General features: G+C 42.6%; 2 protein-coding genes across 3 annotated transcripts; both read right to left on the bottom strand.

The window, feature by feature from the left end:
- Positions 1-5594: 5594 nt before the first annotated feature.
- Positions 5595-8371, bottom strand: LOC136548846 (subtilisin-like protease SBT3.5). Its single transcript, XM_066540225.1, has 10 exons — positions 8166-8371; positions 7974-8068; positions 7773-7870; positions 7477-7632; positions 7247-7358; positions 6568-7111; positions 6381-6478; positions 6067-6306; positions 5852-5966; positions 5595-5759 (listed from the first exon to the last, which is right to left on the bottom strand). Exons 1-10 carry the CDS (start codon positions 8238-8240, stop codon positions 5595-5597), a joined length of 1698 nt encoding a protein of 565 aa, XP_066396322.1. The 5' UTR covers positions 8241-8371.
- A 9970-nt stretch (positions 8372-18341) lies between these two features.
- On the bottom strand, positions 18342-21023 carry LOC136552178 (uncharacterized). 2 transcript variants are annotated; one of them, XM_066543711.1, is made up of 5 exons: positions 20763-21023; positions 20434-20603; positions 19364-19439; positions 18870-18943; positions 18342-18788 (listed from the first exon to the last, which is right to left on the bottom strand). In XM_066543711.1, exons 1-5 carry the CDS (start codon positions 20929-20931, stop codon positions 18666-18668), a joined length of 612 nt encoding a protein of 203 aa, XP_066399808.1. In that variant the 5' UTR covers positions 20932-21023; the 3' UTR covers positions 18342-18665. The 2 variants fall into 2 exon arrangements, with proteins under 2 accessions (XP_066399808.1, XP_066399809.1); XM_066543712.1 differs by having other exon boundaries at positions 18870-18940.
- Positions 21024-21607: the final 584 nt, after the last annotated feature.

The raw sequence follows: 21607 nt of genomic DNA, 5'->3' as shown, positions 1-21607 counted from the left end.
CCATGGCACTGGTAACTTCAGCATTGGTGGATTGCATGTACTGATGTACACTAGTACTGCAAACACACAACAAATTGACGTGGTCCAGGCCATTTATGCTGTGAGCGTGGCTTCATTCACATTTCACTCGATGTGTTAAGTAGAAACCGCTGGTGATGAGTGCCATCAATAGATATACATGGTTGTAGGGATGGTGTGTATTTTCAGGGTCTGGGGGTTTCTTGGATTTATGGAGGGAATGTGGGATAGTTGAAGGACAAAGGCTGGGGTCACGGGGGTGGTGGTAAGAAGAGGTGAGGCCAAAGGATTCTTCAGGGTTCTTGATGGCCTACACGGGCAACCAGCAGCTACGGGCCACGATGTGGTCACATGCAGCGGTTAAGATAGCGGATGGAAGAACTAGGCCACTAGTACGTACGTAGGACCATCCTGGTTAAATCCTAAAACTGGCATTGTTCAAGCATGAGAGCAGTACAGATTGGGCTTCATTCAATGATTTTCAAAGAAAATTGTGGTTTATGTTTTCTTATTGGTCTAACTTTTAAGGGAAGCCAGCTTAGACTTTTGGTTGAAACTCGATTGGTTGGACTAAGTTGTAGCTGTTGTAATGTCCTTGTAGTATTATTGTTTTAGCAATTTAGCCTAACACTAACAAAAGTGCCCGTGCGTTGCAACGGAGTCGTTATCAGTTTTTAACTTCTGTCTGACTCGCCTTTCACACTTGGTGATGGTGGCCTTGAGCTCGTCATACGGTTGACGGGGTCATGGGGACAACAACAGTGCAGATGGCTATGGAGGAGGCGGAGGCGCATCGAAGGTGCGTCCGAGGTAAACTGGACGGGGATCTCATTTGGTGGCTGTAACAGAGCTAGGCCCCCCTCACCTGCCAAGGCTAGGGTTAGGGGACTTGCTCGCTACCATTTTTGATCGAATATTGCAAGAAGGAGATATGTAAGGCATCGATTTTTTCGGAGATCGAGCACAAAGACTACGGGAGAGGAGGCCAATGGATACACATAGTTGTTAGGAAGGGACCAGCAAAGCCCTTGATTAACGGTTTGCTTAGTCCACTCGATCGAACCGCTGGTATAGTATGGTTAATAGAGTCAAAATTTCATACTTGATACAAACCAACTACATGGTGTAGTGGAAAAGGATGAGTTTCGTAACCTACAGGTTGTGAGTTTGATTCCTCTTTGTATGTTTTTTTCTTCTATTCTATTTCCTTTAATTTGTCTTTCATGTGCACAACCTCCTCACTATTCTATTTCCTCCAATTTTATCCTTCATGTGCACAACCTACACAGGCCAGACTTGAATTCTGAAGAGGGACGTGTGAATGAATCGTGGTCGTCGTAGTGAGGTGCGTCGCCGAGAGCCCGTTGTGCATGGGCGGCGCGAGCCGCGTGGGTGAAGCCCTACCCCGAAGTGTGGGCGGCACGAGCCGTGTCGGTGAAGCCCCATCCCAGACCTCTTGCTCCGTGCGTGCGCCCAAGGGTAGTCATGGTCACCGCCGGGAAGTCGCACAAAGGCAGGGGGAGTTGCGCCTCGGGGAAACGGCAAGTGGGGAGAAGGCGAGCACGTGGGGAAGAAACGAACGAAAATTGTCCTTTGGGAGCTTGGCCTGGGGGCAGCCCCCAGGAATGGGTGCCGGAGGGAGGATTTGGGTGCTCGAGTAGGGGCTCTGCTGAAGCTGTGTTTTTTGCTTGGGCACCCATATTTAGCAATGGGGCTCAAGTAGGGACCCTACTGGAGTTGCTTTGAGGGAGATGTAGAAGGATGGGCCGGACTATCGGATTCTGATGAGTGGGTGTGAAAGTGAGCCTATATCGAGTGATGACTCGGAGGTGAGCGAGTGGTTGGGTCGTTCTGACAAGGGGGTGCAGACAGTTCTGATGAGGGGGTGTGGAAGCAAGCCTGTAGCGTGAGCTTGTAGCGAGTGACGTCCAAGAGGTGAGCAAGTGGCTGCTACGGGGGTTCAAGTAGGGACCCTACTAGAGTTGCTTTGAGGGAGGTGTAGAAGGATGGGGCAGGCTGTCGGACTCTAACGAGTGGGTGCAAAAGTGAGCCTGTATTGAGTGACGACTCGAGATGAGTGAGTGGTTGGGTCGTTCTGACGAGGGGTGCAGACAGTTCTTACGAGGGGGTGCGGAAGCGAGCCTATAGAGCGAGTCTCTAGCGAGTGACGACCAATAGATGAGCAAGTGGTTGGGCCGTTGGAAAAAGGGTTGGGCTGGGTTAGATAAAAATTATTAGGTGGAGAGAAATTTGATCTTTTTAATATTATAACAAATATGTCAGTGTGTTGCAACGGATTTATGAAAAACAATAACGATAATGGTGCAAATCTATTTATGTTTTATTATTTTTTATATAAATTTTAAAAGCTATATTTATCTATGATCACCGTGATATCCATAATATAAATAAATGTTATCAATATTATACACCGAATTAAAATATAATCCAAGTTAGAGCATCGATGACACAATGGAAAAGAGTCCTGATGGCAGTTATTATTTGTTTCAGTATTTATATCATAACACATAACTTCAATTTTCAATATTATTCAATTGTTTGATTAGTTAGAGCATCGATTGATCTAATTTTAATAAAAATACATTTTACTTTTTAATCATAACTACGTCAATAAATTAGCAATGAAAAAGAGTCGATTGTAGTTATTATTTGTTTCATATATTTATGAGAAAAAATATATAGGACACGGCAATGGAAAAAAGGAAAAAAAAAAGGGCCCGTTATGAAACCGGACTCTGTGTGGAAGCATAAGAAAAAAAACAAATCTACAGGAAAAAAAGACGGACACGATGTGCTAAAGAGAAAAAATAACAATCACATTGGGAAAAAAAAAAGAGATAGTCATGGACTCGATGGACTCCAAATTCCAGACGTGGAGGGAAAAAATCTAAAAAAAAAGGAATAGCGTAGGAGCGAAATATTTATTTGACAGCTTATGAGTCCGGGTCACATACATGAGCCAATATGTTTTAGAATCGGACTCTGTATTACGCTAGACAAGAGCTAATCTAACACATATGAGTACGGGTTATATATATATAAATCCGGACAGAAAAACTCTCCATTATCTGGTAGTTAGGGGTAGGTGGACAGAAAAAATGGATGGACGAAAAAAATGGATGAAAATTTTGTCTCTTTGTTATTTATTATTAGGTATAGATATAGATAGATACGAAGGAGAGAGTGTCATTTTTGTTGTCTTGGCTCATGTTGAATGCACTATATGTGAACTTTGTTTGAGCAAAAACATGAATGGTGTGCATATAGTACTGCTCTTTTTTCATGGTTTTATTGTGTACGCGACTTTTAGGAAAGCCGAAATCTTAAATTAAGAAAGCTAACATTAGGTGAGGCAAATATACATATAAAAAACAAATCAAATTGAAGATTGGCCACAAACTAAGCATAGGCTAGTTGGTAGGATTTCTTGCAGTAGAACTTATCCACTGACACTATTTATTGTAGCATTTTTACTTCATTTTTAAGTATTTCACACAATTATTGATATGATTTATGTCACTAGTGCTAACATTTACTGCCTCATAATCCAACGTACTGCAAATCGTGTTTCCAAATTGCCAAAATCAACACATTTGGACACTTTTTATGCAAAAGGGAAAAGGGCGATGTTATGTGGATGTCAAAAAAGAAGCCTAGGGAATCAAAGGGGTGCAAGTCAACATATTTCATGGGCTTACTTTTCGTTCTTGTGGCCCGGGCCCTATCTAGTAAAATGTGCAGGTTGAGCCTATTCTGCTCAGGTCTATTATGGTGTTGCGGTATAGAGGCCACTTTTGCTAGATAATAGAGGACACTTGTGCAGGTTGAGCTAGGTGAGTCTAGTGGGTTAGGTGTGGTACACACTTATCAAATCTAGCACTAGGTAGCTCTGGAGTAGCCCTAAGATCAATTGGAGCAAACTTCATTCACATATGATTTTGAGTTGAAAGTGAATGGATGGTCAAATGACTGATCGGACGCTGGTCTAGTTGTGACCGGACGCTGAAGGGTAAGTCTAGTCAGTTTATTTGATCAACTGGAGCCATCTGGTTGCGACCCGAACGCTGAGTGAAAAGTGACCGGACACTGGGTGCTAGAGTCTGGTCAACTCTAGAGAGGTTCCAGAGAGGGAAATTCCTGATCAGACACGTCCGGTCAGTGCTGACTAGACGCTGGTCAGGATCCGGTTACTGACCGGACGCTGAACAGTGAAGTGATCGAACTCTAGGCGCCAGCGTCCGGTCAACATCAGTAAGGTTCGAGAGAGCAGTTTTCGTGACCAGACACGTCCAGTCAGTGTTGACCGGACGTAGGTCAGTGTCCGGTCAACTTAACGACTCTGCGGCAGGGATAACTGACCGGAGCGTCTGGTCACCTTGACTGGAGCGTCCGGTCACCCCGCAGAGTGCTGACTCAACCTCCTAATAGTTCATTTTGAATGAGGGGGTATAAATACTTACTCTATTCATCTAAGGGAGGTCTCTTGCCCATTTATTCAGCTGAGAACACCCTTGAGAGTGCTAAGGAGAGCAAGAGCCTAGTGAGGTGATTAAGATTGAGAATCTAAGATTAAGGCCTCATTAGTGCAAGGAGAGTAGCAAGTATGCATCCACCCTTCTCATTAGGCTTGTTGTGGTCAAGTAAGAGTTTGTGCTTGTTACTCTTGGTGATCACCATCACCTAGATGGCTTGGTGGTGATCGAGAGTTTGGTGATCATCCGGCGGAGCTTGTGGATGACACAACTCAAGTTGTGAGCGGTTGTGGGTGATTTACCACGACGGAGTGTCGAAGAATCAGCCCATAGAGAGCACTTGATCCTTACGCAGATCAAGGGGGAGCTACACACCCTTACGCGGGTGCTTCAACGAGGACTAGTGGGGAGTGGTGACTCTCCGATACCTCGGTAAAACATCAGCATGTTCCTTTTCCTCTCTTTACTTTAAGCATTTATATTTGAGCAATTCAATTCTTGTCTTTATATTCTTAGAATTGTCATGCTAGAGTAGGATTGGAACCTAGGGTGCTAAACTTTTGTGTGTAGATCAATAGGAATACATTCTAGGCACAAGGGGTGAAGTGAGCTAAGTGTAGGGTTTAATTATTATAAAGAATTTTAGAATTAGCCCAATTCAACCCCCCCCCCCTCTTGGGCATCTTGATCCTTTCAATTGGTATGAGAGCCTCGTGCTCATGAATTTAGGCTTAACCGCCTAGAGAAAGATGTCCCATGGGGATGGACCTCCTCCTATCTTTGAGGGAGATGATTTTCCTTATTGGAAAATCTATATGGAGGCTTACTTAGAAGCTCTAGATGTTGGAATTCTTAGAACCCGCCTCTCAAGGTTTTCCAAAACCTAAGGATCCCGCCAACCTCAAGGCGATGAAGTGAATTACGAAAAATGAAATGCAAAGGCTAGAAACACCATCTTTAGAGGCCTTTGTAAAGATGTGTTTAACCATGTGAGGAACCACAAGGACGCCCATGCACTATGGTCGGACATTTGTGCGCTCCATGAGGGAACAAAGAGTGAGCATGAGGAACGCTATCATCTTGTCATGAAAAGCTTGATTTTAGGAGAGCAACAACTCCTGAAATGTGTGGGCAGGACATCGAGGTTCCTGAATCAATCTTGAAGTTCACAGATCCAATGGCTGATGATATGGCAGCAGCAGGAGTCCATGCGGCCAAAATGTTGACACCTGGAGCAGCGATGTCTGGCTGCAGAAGAAGGTGCAGGGTTTTTTCAGCCAACAAGGACAGGTACTAATGTAGAAGTTTGGTCAACTGTTGAACTGGAGGAGATCTTTTACCTTCAGAACAGAGGGGGACAGAGAACTTGGACCCCGAGAAGAGAAATATGCAACTTCTGGGCCAATCAGTTCTCCAAGAATTGTTTTTGCTGAGCCAAACAGAACTGTTGGGTTTCTGTGTATGGAAAATAGAAATTATTGGAAAGTTGCCAACAGCAACAGCATATTGCTAGATTGTTGTAACTGTTGAAACATGTGCAGCACTGTTTGTATACCTCATGCTAGTAGTGTATGCGAGTATAGCTGTTCCAACTTGATAGTCTACTTGAACACTGGGAATATCGAAAGAAGATGCAATGTCCTTAGTTAAGAACTGGGCAAAGATAACTCCAACGCCACGAGCTTTCTTGACAGTCTCCACTGCCACTGAAGCTGATCTCTGTGCCCTTGTTTGGAAGCAAAGCACCACATTTCCCTTCACTAGAGTAGAATTCAAAGATCCTGCAGTGCAGCTTCTGCAAAGACATCAGCCAATACGGAAGTCGAACTAAAGGTTTGATCAGAAGAGATTGAGGACGACAAAGTTTACCTTGCATCTGTATCGTCTGCATTATTAGAAGCAATGTCTTCAGCATAGACTATGCGCATGCTTTTTCCAGGATGCTTTCCAGAGTACAGTGTTTGACCCTGCACCATCAGACATCAGAATGTGAGCACAAATATTTGCATATGAGCCTGCATTACAACCCAAAACTTCAGATGAATGAAACTCTTACCACATAGGTGCTATTGTTGCCTAGGGTGACCTTTGCGAGGAAAGTCCTATCAATGGTGCCAGCAGCAACGGTCACAATCCATGGCGCCGAGTTGATGACCGTCTCTGAATAAGGCCCAGAATTTCCTGCAGAGCAGACCACAACAATCCCTCTCGCGACAGCATGGAAGGATCCAATGGACAGGACGTCATCAACATAAGCAGGGAGCGGTGGTGCTTGGCCTAGTGACACTGAAAGCACATCAACACCGTCATGTATGGCATCGTCAAAAGCCGCAAGGATATCTGCAGAAGTGCAATCTCCGGTGGCCCAGCACACTTTGTAAACCGCCAGTCTTGCCCTGGGTGCCCCTCCCCTTGCAACACCACTGGCAAGGCCCCTGAAGTTTGCATCGGCTACCAGAGCGCCAGCAGCAGTGGAGGCTGTGTGCGTGCCATGCCCAACGGCGTCTCTCGCAGACATGAACTCATAGATGTCGGTGGTGTTCATCTTCCCGTACTCGGCTTCATACCCTTTGATGTACCATTTCGCGCCTATTATTTTCCTATCCTATCATGAATTTGAAGTCACTACCAGGGCAAACCCACCAGTAGAATTCTCCCCCTCTTATTTAAGACAGTGAAAAAAATCTTTTGCAGGCAGAACAGTAAGGTGAAAGAAACCCAAGCGCGGGGCCAACCTGTTGCAGTTGGAAACATTGAACCTGTCTCCGGCGACGCATTGCCCTTTCCACCGCCGCGGAACCTGGCCGATGCCGTCGTCTCTGAAACTGGCCGACTCTGGCCATATTCCTGCAAAGTGCAAGCCACCAGGATACCTCAGTCTTCGATTTGAAATATCAGTCCTAATCCCAGTTGTTACTAGTAACTTTATACTAGAAGAAAAAAAAATGAAGGGAAATCGCCTCACCAGTGTCTAGCACACCAACAATGGAATCCTCACCGAATCTACTCTCTGAGAGGATTCCAACCGAATGCGACGGATTCACTCGCATGAAATCCCAGCTCCTGGTGGTGTGCAGGTCAAGAACACGATTCCGCACCACTCGCACAACCCTAGGCGAATCTTTGATACGACAGTTCAAATTGAGCCAGAACACACAGGAGAGCAGCAGGGGTTTTGTCAACATCACACACACACACACACATATGGAAGCGAAAGGTCTAAGCAGAACGAGACACGAGACCAGTGAAGTGTGAGCTCACCGGCGAGCCGCGCCGCCTGGCTGTCCGTCAACACGGCGGCGAACCCGGAGAAGCCGTGCCTGTAGCTGTAAAGGATGGCGACCTTGGCCGCCTGCTCGCTGCAGAGCTCGACACCGTGACTCGTTAGGGGCACGGGCATCGTGGATACTAGTCAATCGGCAGGACAGGCTTGGAACCAAAGCTAACGAGTGGTGGTCTCACCTGCCAAGAAGGGCGGCGAGCATGCCGTGGTGCGAGTCCCGGACCAGCGCCGGGTGCAGCTCGGGATTCCTCTCCCCCATGTACACAATGTACACCTGCAGGGAAACGGAACCGCATCATTCAAGGGAGGAACCACTCGTGGATCGGGAAGCTGAACCACCAGGGCACAGGACTCCGTTCAGGCTCACTCACATTGCTGCAAGAAGAGGGGCCGAGCTGAAGCAGCAGCATCAGCAGGAGGAAGAAGAAGCCCAGCAGGGCAGACATGGCCGCCGCCGCCACCAGGCAGCACGTGCGAGCGAGGTAGCTAGCAGGCCGCCGGCAGCTCAAAGCAAGGCGAAGCTGGCGCAGGTGGGAAGGGAACCAGAGTGGAGTGGTTTGAAAGGGGGGGAGGAGGCGCTAGAAGGGTTGGTGTGCCGTGGCCTCCTCAAGAACCAGAGTGTTGCAGTTGCAGCGCGGATTGGTTTGTTTACTCTTTGTTCTCCCGTCCTGACGCAGCGACGTGCGTGTTCCGTTGTTATCATATGTGTACTGTAGCACTCCGTTGTTAGATCATGAGCTAATTAGACTTAAAATATTTATTTCGTAAATTAGTCGTAATCTATACAATAAGTTATTTTTTTATCTATATTTAATACTCATGCAAGGGTTAAACATTAGCAGAAGAGTGTTTTAGTTTATTTTTTTACGAAACGAACGGACCTAAACAGGGCTTAATGACTGACCGGTGTCGTCCTCGTCCATCCTCCTCTGCTGGCGGCTGCCAACAATTAAGCTGTGTTCTCTCTGCGTGCGCCCCCCCCCCCCCCCCCCCCCCCCCCCCCCCCCGGTGTGGTCATGCGGTGTTCGGCCAAACGCGTCGTGCTCGTTGCCCGGTGCGGCGGCGGCGGCGGCGGCGGCGGTGCCGTGGCCCGTAGTGGAGGGTCTCGGTCCCTTCTCACGTTGCTTTCTCCGCATTTTCGTGATGGGTGGAAGGAAAAATTTTACTACTAGTACCAGGAGAGGTTGCTGCGATTCGAACGTTGCCTTAGGCTCGCCGGCACCTACCCGAGTCCCCGACCAAGCACTTGCTACAGTGTGTGTTTTGGAAGGAAAATGTTGTTGAAGTGTGTGTGGGGTTGAGTGGCTTTTGTTTATCTTGCTTTTTGCTTGCAAGTTAATTTTGGGGCTTTCTCGGGATCTTGCTTCCCTCAAGCCTGAAGGAGATGTGCCCGACAGGTACAGGGAATCTCTCGACACATGGACGGGTTACAGGCACCGTTCATCTTACCTTATAATCTATACTATTAAATTTATTTTTATAGTCGAAGTAATATTTTTTTTCTCGTAATAATTCAACTAAAATAATATTTTTCAGTTAATTTAGTCAAGTTTCAGCGAGCCAAATGAGGCATAGGATCGTTCCTTCGTGAGCGTCGGACCACACGTGTGATCATTGCCAACTCGTTTGCCGCTTCTTCTCTAGCTTTGCTTCGGAAGAAACGCTAACCTCCAAGCAAGCGGTACGAAGGCCTTTGTTCTTATTAAAAAAACACTAAAACATTGGATGATTTAAAAAGAATAGCGCTAAGTACAGCCATTTAGTATACTGCCTTGGTCCGAAAATGATGCAATTCCACCTCTATCCATAGTTCAACTTTCTACGGTTTGACTAGGATTATAGAAAAAATATATCAATATTTATAACATAAGATAAGTGTATAATGAAAATATATTTTATAACAAAACTAATGACACTTATTTGGTATTATAAATAATGATAAGTTCTTATAAAAATGTGATTAAACTCAATAGAATTTGACGTGATCAGATGCTGGAATTGTATTATTTTCTCAATCAAATACCTTCAGTGTGCCCACAGCACTAGCTTTTAGTCAGGTAATGACCAATTCCAAAAATTCTTGGACTTAAAGCTATACCATGACTCTTTTTATTTTTGAGAATTATACCATTACTCTTCGGATTCACTTAAGCGTGAAACGGGCGATCGAGGAATGACCAAATATGGACCAAGAAAATTATGATCCTTTGCATACAAAGGTCCACTAGATCTCTTTTCTAACGAATTATTTTGCTATTCTTCTTCTTCCATGCAAGCACAACCTCACAAAATGTTGTTTGAATCTGCATTATTTTGCATAGGTCTGGGATAGTGGGATCTGGTCATCCGGATGAAGAGGTTACGTTACACTAAGGCTCTGTTTGTATGTAGATATTAAAGACGTTGGCATTGAATTGGATACAATACCAAATCAGCCTGGTATTGGAAATGGCTTACAATGCCAAAGCTATTGTTTGGATGTACACAGAATTGACCCATCTTCTCTACCCATCTCCACCACACTACCAAACCCTTCCTGTAACTGCAGAGGAAGAAGGAGAGACCGCCAGAGCCTAGGGAAGAGGAACGCGGAGCTAGGGAAGAGGAGCGCCGGAGCCGGACCAGCAGAGGCGTTGGGCTTAGGGCGCACGCGGAGAGGGAGGCGTCGGGCTTGGGGCACATGCAGAGAGGGAGGCGTCGAGCTTGGGGCGCACACGCAGAGGGAGGCATCGGGGAAACTCGACCGCGGCCATGGGGGAGCTCGATCCCAGGCATGGATGCGCCTCCACAACTGCTCGCGCATGCGGAGGAAGAAGGGGCGCCGAATACATAGGAAGAAGGGGGGAGAAGGCGGCGCTGGATGCGAGGTCGCCGGATGCGGAGGAAGAAGGGGTCGCCGACCATGGAGGAGCTCGAGCACGGTCACGTATGCGCGCATCTCCAATTCCCCCCAATACGGAGGGTCCGAGCTCTGTATTGCGGGCGACAGGAAGCAGGTGTAGCGAATACAGCATTGAAGTTGATTTCCAATTCCAAACTCTAAACCATCCAAACAGGGGCATTTTGTGCTATCCAATACCAATGCCAATTCCAGAGTCTCAATGTCTAGATCCAAACATAGCCTAAAATACTTCCTAGTCAGTAGATCATTGGCCCCAGGATATACATTCTCAAGAAGGGAACATTTGGATCTTCACTGTAACAGATTTGGTAACATCGGATCAAGTAAAATAAGCAGAGACGCACTACAGAGACAACCAATTGACCGAGGAGTGGACTTGAAAGATAAATAACATCAGTGGGCGCCTCTTTCACCTTTTGGTGCGAGAAGCACTACAAAGAACCATATTATATTTGTTTTCACTTTCGGATTGGACCGTGTTCGGACTTGAAAGATAAATAGACATCATGTCGGATTCGCGCCTCTTTCATTTCTAGATTAAGCCAAAAGACTAAAGAGTAAAGCAACAAATAAGATAAAGATACAGATACATCACACATCATACAAGCACCAATCTTCGCGGCATGAGTAGAAATAGCTAAGCTCATGGCTTCATGGGTCTCATGGAGTCATGGTCATGGATTCAAGATCTACAATCCTTATATAGGCCATTTTTTCATTTGAGAAAGTTTGAACAAAATGTAGTTCAAATTTCACAAGTGTGTGACATAGTTTTAGAAAGTCTATATGAGATTCAAGAATTTGTGACTAGTGCTTGATAAAAAATTCTCAAATGGGAAAATGAGCTATGTAACAATTGTAGATCTTGCTGAGATGATCAAACTTCGTATTCAGAGTTTTTTCATCTGAGGTCATTTAGTGTCTCATTTGAGCAAGTTTGACCAAGTCAAATTTAGTCAAATGAAAAAACAACACTTTGACTCTAGTATTATGAACTCTAAATGACTTCAAATTGAAAAGTTTTGAATACCAAGTTTGTTCAACTCATCAAGATATACAATTGTTTTTTTGGTCAACTTTCCATTTGAGATAGTTTGGATGGTTTAAATTTGTGATTTTTAAATTTCAACGCCTACAAACTAGTTTTCGGAACCCTAGATTATCTCAAATTGAAAAGTTTTGAATACCAAGTTTGTTCAGCTCATCAAGATCTACAATCCTTATATAGGTCATTTTTTCATTTGAGAAAGTTTGAACAAAATGTAGTTCAAATTTCATAAGTGTGTGACATAGTTTTAGAAAGTCTATATGAGATTCAAGAATTTGTGACTAGTGTTTGATAAAACTTTCTCAAATGAGAAAATGTGCTATGTAACAATTGTAGATCTTGCTGAGATGATCAAACTTTGTATTCAGAGTTTTTTCATCTGAGGTCATTTAGTATCTCATTTAAGCAAGTTTGACCAAGTCAAATTTGGTCAAATGAAAAAAACAACACTTTGACTCTAGTATTATGAACTCTAAATGACTTCAAATTGAAAAGTTTTGAATACCAAGTTTGTTCAACTCATCAAGATATACAATTGTTGTTTTGGTCCACTTTCCATTTGAGATAGTTTGGATGGTTCAAATTTGTGATTTTTAAATTTCAATGCCTACAAACTAGTTTTCGGAACCCTAGATTATCTCAAATTGAAAAGTTTTGAATACCAAGTTTGTTCAGATCATCAAGATCTACAATCCTTATATAGGCCATTTTTTCATTTGAGAAAGTTTGAACAAAATATAGTTCAAATTTCACAAGTGTGTGACATAGTTTTGGAAAGTCTATATGAGATTCAAGAATTTATGACTAGTGTTTGATAAAACTTTCTCAAATGGGAAAATGAGCTATGTAACAATTGTAGATTTTGCTGAGATGATCAAACTTGGTATTCAGAGTTTTTTCATCTGAGGTCATTTAGTGTCTCATTTGAGCAAGTTTGACCAAGTCAAATTTGGTCAAATGAAAAAACAACACTTTGACTCTAGTATTATGAATTCTAAATGACTTCAAATTGAAAAGTTTTGAATACCAAGTTTGTTCAACTCATCAAGATCTACAATTGTTGTTTTGGTCAACTTTCCATTTGAGATAGTTTGGATGGTTCAAATTTGTGATTTTTAAATTTCGACGTCTACAAACTAGTTTTCGGAACCCTAGATTATCTCAAATTGAAAAGTTTTGAACACCAAGTTTGTTCAGCTCATCAATATATACAATCCTTATATAGGCAATTTTTTCATTTGAGAAAGTTTAAATAAAATGTAGTTCAAATTTCACAAGTGTGTGACATAGTTTTAGAAAGTCTATATGTGATTCAAGAATTTGTGACTAGTGTTTGATAAAACTTTCTCAAATAGGAAAATGAGCTATGTAACAATTGTAGATATTGCTGAGATGATCAAACTTTGTATTCAGAGTTTTTTCATCTGAGGTCATTTAGTGTCTCATTTGAGCAAGTTTGACCAAGTCAAATTTGGTCAAATGAAAAAATAACACTTTGACTCTAGTATTATGAACTCTAAATGACTTCAAATTGAAAAGTTTTGAATACCAAGTTTGTTCAACTCCTTAAGATCTACAATTGTTGTTTTGGTCAACATTCCATTTGAGATAGTTTGGATGGTTCAAATTTGTGATTTTTAATTTTTGACGCCTACAAACTAGTTTTCGGAACCCTAGATTGTCTCAAATTGAAAAGTTTTGAATACCAAGTTTGTTCAGCTCATCAAGATCTACAATCCTTATATAGGACATTTTTTTATTTGAGAAAGTTTGAATAATATCCGGATAATATCCGTTTGAATAATATCCGGATATATCCGATAATTAACCGGATTATCCGATATCCGCCGGATATCGATGGTATTACATTCGTATTTGATATCCGCCTAAGATATCCGTTTTATTATCCGTATCCAAAAAAAATTACGAATATCTGAGTAACTATCCAGATAAGTGTTCATATTTGTTCGGTCGAACGGACGGTCGAATAAATATCCGTACCGTTTTCGTCCATAGTGCTGAGGCGCTGAGCAATGGCCTCTTTCATTTTTTTTAAGAGAGATAATTGTGGGGCCTGCTTTGATGCCTTGTCGCTTTCGAACTTTTACTACAGCAGCACACGTCGCTAGATTTCGTCCGCCTTTTAAACGTTCGTTCAGACCCCAGGCATCTTTTAATGGCGTCAGGTCGTGATTCGTGCGTGAATCATGATGCCATGCGTTTGCTGAGCCCTGAACCCCTGATGAGTGGCAGCAACCAGCAGGAGCGTGGACCGACCGGCAGGCGCAGGGCAGGAAGGAGCCGCCGTCCGCCGTCCCCGTCCCCTGATCCGGGCCTTTTTTAATTGAGGTTAGGAATTAGTATTTGACACTATAGTATTTTCGTTTGTATTTAATAATTATTGTTTAATTATAGTCTAACTAGGCTTAAAAGATTCGTCTCGTAATTTACAATCAAACTGTGTAATTAATTTTTTTTATCTACATTTAATACTCTATACATGTATCAAAGATTTGATATGATAAAAGAGTGAAAAAAACTTACCATCTAAACAAGGCCCGCTAGAGAAAGGGATGAGAAGAGCAGGAGATCACCAGGGTCCGGGGGACACCTCTCTTTGTAAGTGCTTGTTTAGTTCCTAACCAAATTCTTAAAAAATGCTATAGTAGTCATCACATCGAATCTTGTAACATGTGCATAGAGCATTAAATGTAGACGAAAAAAAAACTAATTGCACAGTTTGGTTGAAAATTACGAAACGAACATTTTAATTCTAATTAGTCCACGATTAAACACTAATTACCAAATAAAAACGAAAATACTACACTAACCAAATTCTCAAAATTCGCGAACTAAACACAGTTAAGACCTACGGGGCTGCTTGCCTCGTGTCTGAGGAAGGCAGAATAGAAAAGTTGCAGCGGTGTTTCCCTCTCTGTTTGCAGCCTCAAGTACAGAGTGGCAGCGACAGATATTTTCAATGGATACGGTACCGACGGTGCATGTCCTGCTTCAGGTCAATGCTCGGAGTAATGCCTCGTGAGTGAACACTTTTCAGAGTGGCATGACACCAGCCAGGAGCACCCAGCACCTCGCCAGTTCGTAGCTGTACGTAGGTGCCTGAACCTTGATTAGTTTCGCTGGGTTTCGACTCATCCTAACCCAATTTGATTAGGACTTAAAGATTTTATTGTTGCTGTTATAAATATTAATGTTTGATCAATCTTAAAAGTTTAACTTCTAGTACTGTTCTACATTGTTTGAGACCGAGGGATAGTACTGTACTGTTCTCCTGATCAAATGCAGAAGAGAAATTCAGAAAACGCCCAGCAGGGAGGAGCGTGGGGGCGGTGGCAGTAGTAGGTGAGGCATTTACTGGGTACGGATCTTTCATGTGACGTGATGTCATGTTAGGCTCACCGTCGGGTCGGGTGTCCGGTGCCGCGCCGTGCGCCCTCCCGTTGGCCGTTGTCCCCGGTGACGACGAGTCGACGACCACACGGAGAACACGCCGCACTGGCTGTGGCTGGTTTCTCTTCAGGTTTCAGCTGTAAAATCTACTCTTGGGGTGGTAGTAGATTTGGATGATCTAATCTCTAATTAAGCATTTGTTTATCCCATTCCCATGATCAGTATAGGAGTAATGTAAACAAGACCAGATCCGGTGCACTCGCAGCTGGTCTCACTCCGCGCCCGTGCGCCGTACCTGTGACTGTGAGTCGTGAGATGAGATGAGAGCTCTGAGTGCAGTACAGTGACCGGAGGGCATGTGGGTGGGTGTGCGTGGATCTGGCAGCGCGGACGACCGTTCAACCCTGAAGGGCAGCAGGCCAGAGCTGAGCAAAGCAGCCAAGCAGGGCAAGGGCCTGTTTGATATACTACGGGGGGTGACTAAAATTTAGTGTGACATCAAACGTTCGCATACTAATTAAAAAAACTAAACATAAATTAATTATAAAACCAATTAAACAGACGGAGACTAATTAAGCCTAATTAATTCATCATTAGCCATATATTTACTGCAGCACCCCATTGTCAAATCATGGACTAATTAGACTTAATAGATTCGTCTCGCAACTTAGTCTCAATCTGTGCAGTTAGTTTTGTAATTAATCTATATTTAATACTCCAAATTAGTGTCAAACATCCGATGTGACCGGGACTAAAATTTAGTCCGTGGAACCAAACACCCCCTACCTCTGTCCCCTAAGACTCGCTCCAACAAGAAACCCATATGGACACTCAAAACCAAAATAGGTAGCAAGAGACCCAAAATCAGTCTCCAACAGAGTACATATACAGGAAACATATTCTGGGTTGCCTAAGAGGCACAACCCAAATATGAGCATCCTCTCTCCTGTAAATCCATTTGCAGAAATGATTCTCTTTTGGGTCTTGTTGTTGGAGAAGATGTTGAATATGTATTGAAACTTTTGCCTGTAGCGCTACCCAAAGGATGAATGGGTCTTGTATTTTAGGTGTTGTTGTTGGAGATAGCCTAAGGATACAACTATGAGTCGCGTGCCAGTTAGAGTGTTTCATGTTTAATCAAGTTTTCAGTAGATAGTATTCACATTTATGGCTCCAACATAATTTATTATAAAAATGCATTTTGTAATTTATCTAATGATATTTATTACATTATAAATATTTATATTTTTTATTTATAATTGATCAAACTTGATATATTAAAATATGACACTGTTCCATAATTGCATTCTCTTAAGGATGAAGAGAGTATATACTAATAACAAAACTAAAGTTTAATACCTACTGCCTCCTTCCTCCTCAGTTGGTTCTAAATTAAAAGAAATTTAATTTTTTATACATACATTATTTTTTATATATCTAGACATAGTGCATATCTAAATACATAACAAAAGATAAAATATTTTATAATTTAAAATGGAGGAACTACTATAAAAGATGACATTTTCAAATATTAAATAAAACAATCTTAAATTTAACAAAAGTTATATAAAACTGTACTAATACTTAGCGTACCAATAAGTATAGTTAACTTTATGATAAGTTTTCGTAATGCACCTTTTTGGAGTTATAAAAGTTGATAATATTTACTATAAATTTAGTCAATTTATGATAGTTTGACTTGACGACACTTAGAATTGCATCTTTTGGCAATGAAGGTAGTGAAGTTTAATTCTAGATCGTCCAACTAACAAAGGCACTTCCAACTCAGAAACTAGATGATTTCTATGGCCACCAGATCATCTCCAAGAGTCTTTCTAAAATTTACTCTCTAAATCATCATTGAAAAAGTCATTTGAGTAAAAGTTGTTTTCTATATCTTTGTATCATCTAACAGCTTTTCTATAGCTTGTGCGCACTCTAGAGATCCATCCTCGCTGTCCATCTTTAGCTAACGAGTAACCCGGATTTGAGGATGTCTATAGTTGGAGATCCATTTAAAGATATCGTTAGAGAGTTTTTTTTTTCCATCAAAATCTCTAGTCCTATAAATTAGACGGGATATAAAGAGTCTCTTGAAGTTGTTCTTATGTGTCAACTAAACAAAATGATAATGTGTCATTGTAGTTATGAAGAGAGAAAATAAAACACTTTTTATATAGAAAACTATGTTACACGAGAATAAAGATGTGAAGAGATGTAATTAGTACATGATATAAGAGAGAAGACATTTGAGTATGCAAAATTTAATTCTAAAGAAACTTTCCACTGTGAATGTGGTTTCTATTTGTAGTGTCTACTTAACTTGATAAGCATGGAAACCATTTCATAGTTTCTGGACTATGACTACCCTAACTAGTTCATTAATTAACAAGAATTAGTTCTAATAACGAGTGGACTAATATCTAGTTCTATGTAATCTGAGTACGTAAAATATAATTCTAAAGAAACTTTTCATTGTGAATGTGGTTTCTATTTGTAGTGTTTACTTAACTTCATAAGCATGGAAACCATTTCATAGTTTCTGGACTATGACTACCCTAACTAGTTCACTAATTAACAAGAATTAGTTCTAATAAGTAGTGGACTAATATCTAGTTCTATGTAATCTGAACATAGCTTGTTTTTTTTTTTGTCTCTCATCTAGGTAGCATCTGTTGTACAGACGCACAGCCCGGGGGTCCAAACGAGATTTATTTTGGGGGCATGCCCCGCTGAGACACGAGGGTTGCGAGCACAGGGGATCGAACTCGGGCCGGCAGCTCTCGCACCCGAGAAGCTAACCACCGAGCTACGCGCTCGTTCTCGTAATCTGAACATACCTGCTTGGCTAAGAGCACATTTACTGATTCTTTACCCTCCTGCTTATATAAGCTTGTATCCAAAAGCCCCAGCTTATATGTTCCTAAAGCTACAAAGGTACTAGTAGCTTATCTTCAGCATCTTATAAGCTGGATTAAACAGGTCCTAAAGCAATGAACGATTAATCTATATTCATTTCGAACCTAGTGAACAAGATTTATTTCCTACCTTTCAGTAAGGCGATTACCATTCGCAACTATTATGAACATGAGATGTGACTCTGAATGTGAAAATTTAAAAGAAAAACGTGTCGCTTAAGTGACAACGAGCAAATATCATCGTCTTCCGGTTAGCAACAGGAGAGTGAAAAATCTTTCGCCCCTTTGAACTGCACTGTGACTTGTTGACATTGTTCATCAATACACCAAACGAAATCTGATTTTCGCTTCAAACAAGCAGCAAGTTATTTGCATGTACATATGCAGCCGTAAATTACAAGATTATGCAAGTAGAGCAAAGAAAGTTGGCATCCCAGAAAGGCTCCATTTTTTAATCAGTGACGAAACTGGAGCTGCTTCTAAATGGGACTAAGATTTAGATCGACTCAGGTAGTCCTTATGTAAGGTTTTCCAGCAGTAAGCCATTTCTTCAGCTCTCAACCTGAGCATAGATGATCCCTCGACATGGCTACTACTTTGGTGGGCGCCGATCGGGGTACAATATGTCCTGAATATTTTCCTTCATATAATGGGCTGTTTTGTTTAGATTCTTTGCAACACCTGAAGCGACCAGTCCAGCACTCCTCTTAAACCTGCACCATCCATATACATCAGAAAGGCAATATATCGATGTGGGGGCTGGGGACCCAGAAGATATATGAACAGTAACTTTCCTTTCCAAGAATTCCTGCCTCGACAAGTTTGCAGGTCTCTGTTGTCCTTGTTGGTGAGAGCGGGTGGTAGCTGCTGCTAAAAGAAACATGAAGACATTACTATGATGAGTTCAGTCTCCACAAAAGATCAACACCAGAAACGGTTCACTGAGATGCAAGAAAAACAAGAGACCAGAAAATAAAAATAAAACCAAAACCAAAACCTTCAGGATGACAGATCATTTTGACTAAACACCATAACAACATGGCATAATAGTATAGTAGTAATACAACCAGTTCCTGTCTGCATTTATCAAATGAAAAGAAATGATCCTATGTACAATATCATATTTGGCTATAACACTGCAGCTGGTTTTTGTTCAAAGTATAGTCCATGTCGAACCTAATGTGCTCAGTAGGAACAAATCATTCCATCTTTAACATAGGATCACCTGGAGATGAAATTAGAAGAGGATGAACCAATAGATATATAACATCAACAGAAAACTTCACATACCATCCTTTGCAACATGTGCTGGAGCTTGTTCAGCTGTCGATGGTTTTCTCTCAACCAATCTGCTGTCCACCAATAACTGCAGGGACATTTCTCACTCCTGTTAGGACTGTGCACATAAGCTTATCATATGAGAAGCTTCAACAAATAGAAAATGTATGGTACACCTATTAGTAAATCCTAAAAGTTACATGTACTATTAGGAGGTAGAAAGTTCGTTCATTGCATTCAAAGAGCACAGCATTCTCAAGAACAGAATCTGACAGCAAAGCATATGGAGCTTTGTTTTTGTTACCATTTCTTCGTATTCAGTGAGATTGAACCAAAGGATTCGCAGGAGTCATATGTGCCGATGAATCTTTTCAGGGATGATTAGGAATCAAAGCAGTGATTCTTTGTAGTGCATGAGGCAGTCAAAAGGTGACATCAAATTACAGGGTTAAATCAGGATTGGGTTTTTTTTTTCATATGGTGACGATGGTGCTGGTGGTAGGCAGAAAAAAAAACACTCAAAAGGAGGTCAAGACTAAATAAAAAGGTCAATATAAAATGGTTACCAGCGGAGAAAAAAGGAAACTTTCACAAGGAATAGCAAACATAAGGGTGACAGTAATGGAATGTCCCTCCTACTAGGAGGGTAACAAAACCTGTCTCTCCTTGTATGGTTGTATATGCACTAGCATAATCATGCATCCATGTAGTTAATCATGGAATTAGTGTCCATAAATCTTTCTAAACTATAAATCCTGTTCCTACATGAGATATGTGGATTGCTGATTTGTCAGAATATCGACAAATCTTCCATGAAGGGAAGGATGCAGAGAGATACTCATTGGTCAGCCCATTATTTTGTTACACTACAACAAAATCTGAAGAAATTCGTGGCCCTATACTATGTTCTAATCACTCACTACATATACTGTGCTATGTTTCCTAGATATGAAATTTAACAGAAACAAATGATATACACACGCTGGCAGCTGCATTGGGCCATTGGCCAAAAAAAAAAAAGTAAAAAGAAAAATCTGCTAAGTTCAGAGATTCTCAGATTGTAAAAGGAGAGGAAAACCAACCTCGAGGCCCCTGCAATACGGCAGCAACGTCTTGCCCTCGCTCTCACCACCCTGGCCGTCCCTGTTGTCGACGAACATGGAGTAACCCGCGCACCCGTACCTGAACCGCCTGAGATCATGCCCCTGCGCCGTCGCCTCCTCCTTAGGCTCATCCACCACGTAGTTAGGAACTAACACACCAAATCATCGATAACCTCATGAGATCTTCGGATCAGGCGTAAAGCCGGACTTTTTTTTTTCTTTCAACTTTCAAAGAAACAAAATCGCATCCAAAAGTAGACAAATTTGTGGATTGGGCCGCAAATACCAATCGGGTTAGGGTTTGTGACCTTGGGGGATGGAGCGGGGGATCCCAACGCAGATTGGGTTGTAGCCGCGGGACTTGAGCACTGACGAGTAGTAGAGGCATCCCTTGCACGACTTTCCCTTCCGCGGCGGTGCCGTACCAGAGGCGCCTCCGGCCGCCGCGGCACCGGACTCCGGCGATGCCTCCACCATCTCTCTTTTCCCCTCCGTCCTCTCCTACCTCCGTGTCGATCTGACCTCTGACGGGTGACGGCGAAATTAGCTATCGAAGGGAGAAAACCGTGCTGGCTGCCATGTGGGACCGTGACTTTGCGCCTTGTAACCTTGTTGCTTACACCCAGCGAACCGATAGATCCGCATCAGCAGGGCTGGTAAAGAGTCCTAGAGGCACTCATGTTGTACTTTTGCACGTAGCACCCCTGTCAAAGCGATATTTCCTCTTCCGAGCCCATCCATCTCCTCCCCGCGCAAGACGCAGGTGCAGTGAGAACCGAGCAGAGCTCGGGTGGCTTGCTCTGTCGGTGGACAGGCAGCCGGCGCGAGTTCGATTCCTGTGAACCCCACTCGTGTCTCTCATTAGGGTTTGTGCCTAATTTTGTTGCCTCTCGCATGGAGCTACAAAGGAAATACGACGTGCCTCGTCGTCTACAGGTCTATGAATCCGGTGATCTCAAGAAGGACGCGATTCCGAGATCTGAGTATAGTTGTAGGTTTGCTGGTGTACGTGTGGTGTGAGTGTGGTGTGCGTGTATAGGATTGGTGTGTGTCTGTACATAAGCAGATACTACAGTTGTACCCAGATAAGAGGCACCAAAAGACGCAGGTGCGGTCACCGCATCCCCACGCTTTGTTTTCAACTTGATTAATC

This window comes from Miscanthus floridulus, chromosome 4, assembly GCF_019320115.1.
Source record: "Miscanthus floridulus cultivar M001 chromosome 4, ASM1932011v1, whole genome shotgun sequence".
In the NCBI taxonomy this organism is placed as follows: Eukaryota; Viridiplantae; Streptophyta; class Magnoliopsida; order Poales; family Poaceae; genus Miscanthus; species Miscanthus floridulus.
Note: the sequence above shows the minus strand (reverse complement) of the source record. Positions and strands in the feature narration are given on the sequence as shown.

What these genes read in the sequence shown, in the direction of transcription:
- LOC136548846 (XM_066540225.1), bottom strand. Translation starts at nt 8,240, where the DNA reads ATGTCTGCCCTGCTGGGCTTCTTCTTCCTCCTGCTGATGCTGCTGCTT. An exon ending in AATGTTTCCAACTGCAACAG is followed by an intron (nt 7,112 to 7,246) that starts GTTGGCCCCGCG and finishes ATGATAGGATAG; the next exon opens with GAAAATAATAGGCGCGAAAT. An exon ending in GCATACACTACTAGCATGAG is followed by an intron (nt 5,967 to 6,066) that starts GTATACAAACAG and finishes TTCCATACACAG; the next exon opens with AAACCCAACAGTTCTGTTTG.
- LOC136552178 (XM_066543711.1), bottom strand. Translation starts at nt 20,931, where the DNA reads ATGGTGGAGGCATCGCCGGAGTCCGGTGCCGCGGCGGCCGGAGGCGCC. An exon ending in CCCCCGCTCCATCCCCCAAG is followed by an intron (nt 20,604 to 20,762) that starts GTCACAAACCCT and finishes TTGGTGTGTTAG; the next exon opens with TTCCTAACTACGTGGTGGAT. An exon ending in CGTATTGCAGGGGCCTCGAG is followed by an intron (nt 19,440 to 20,433) that starts GTTGGTTTTCCT and finishes ATGTCCCTGCAG; the next exon opens with TTATTGGTGGACAGCAGATT.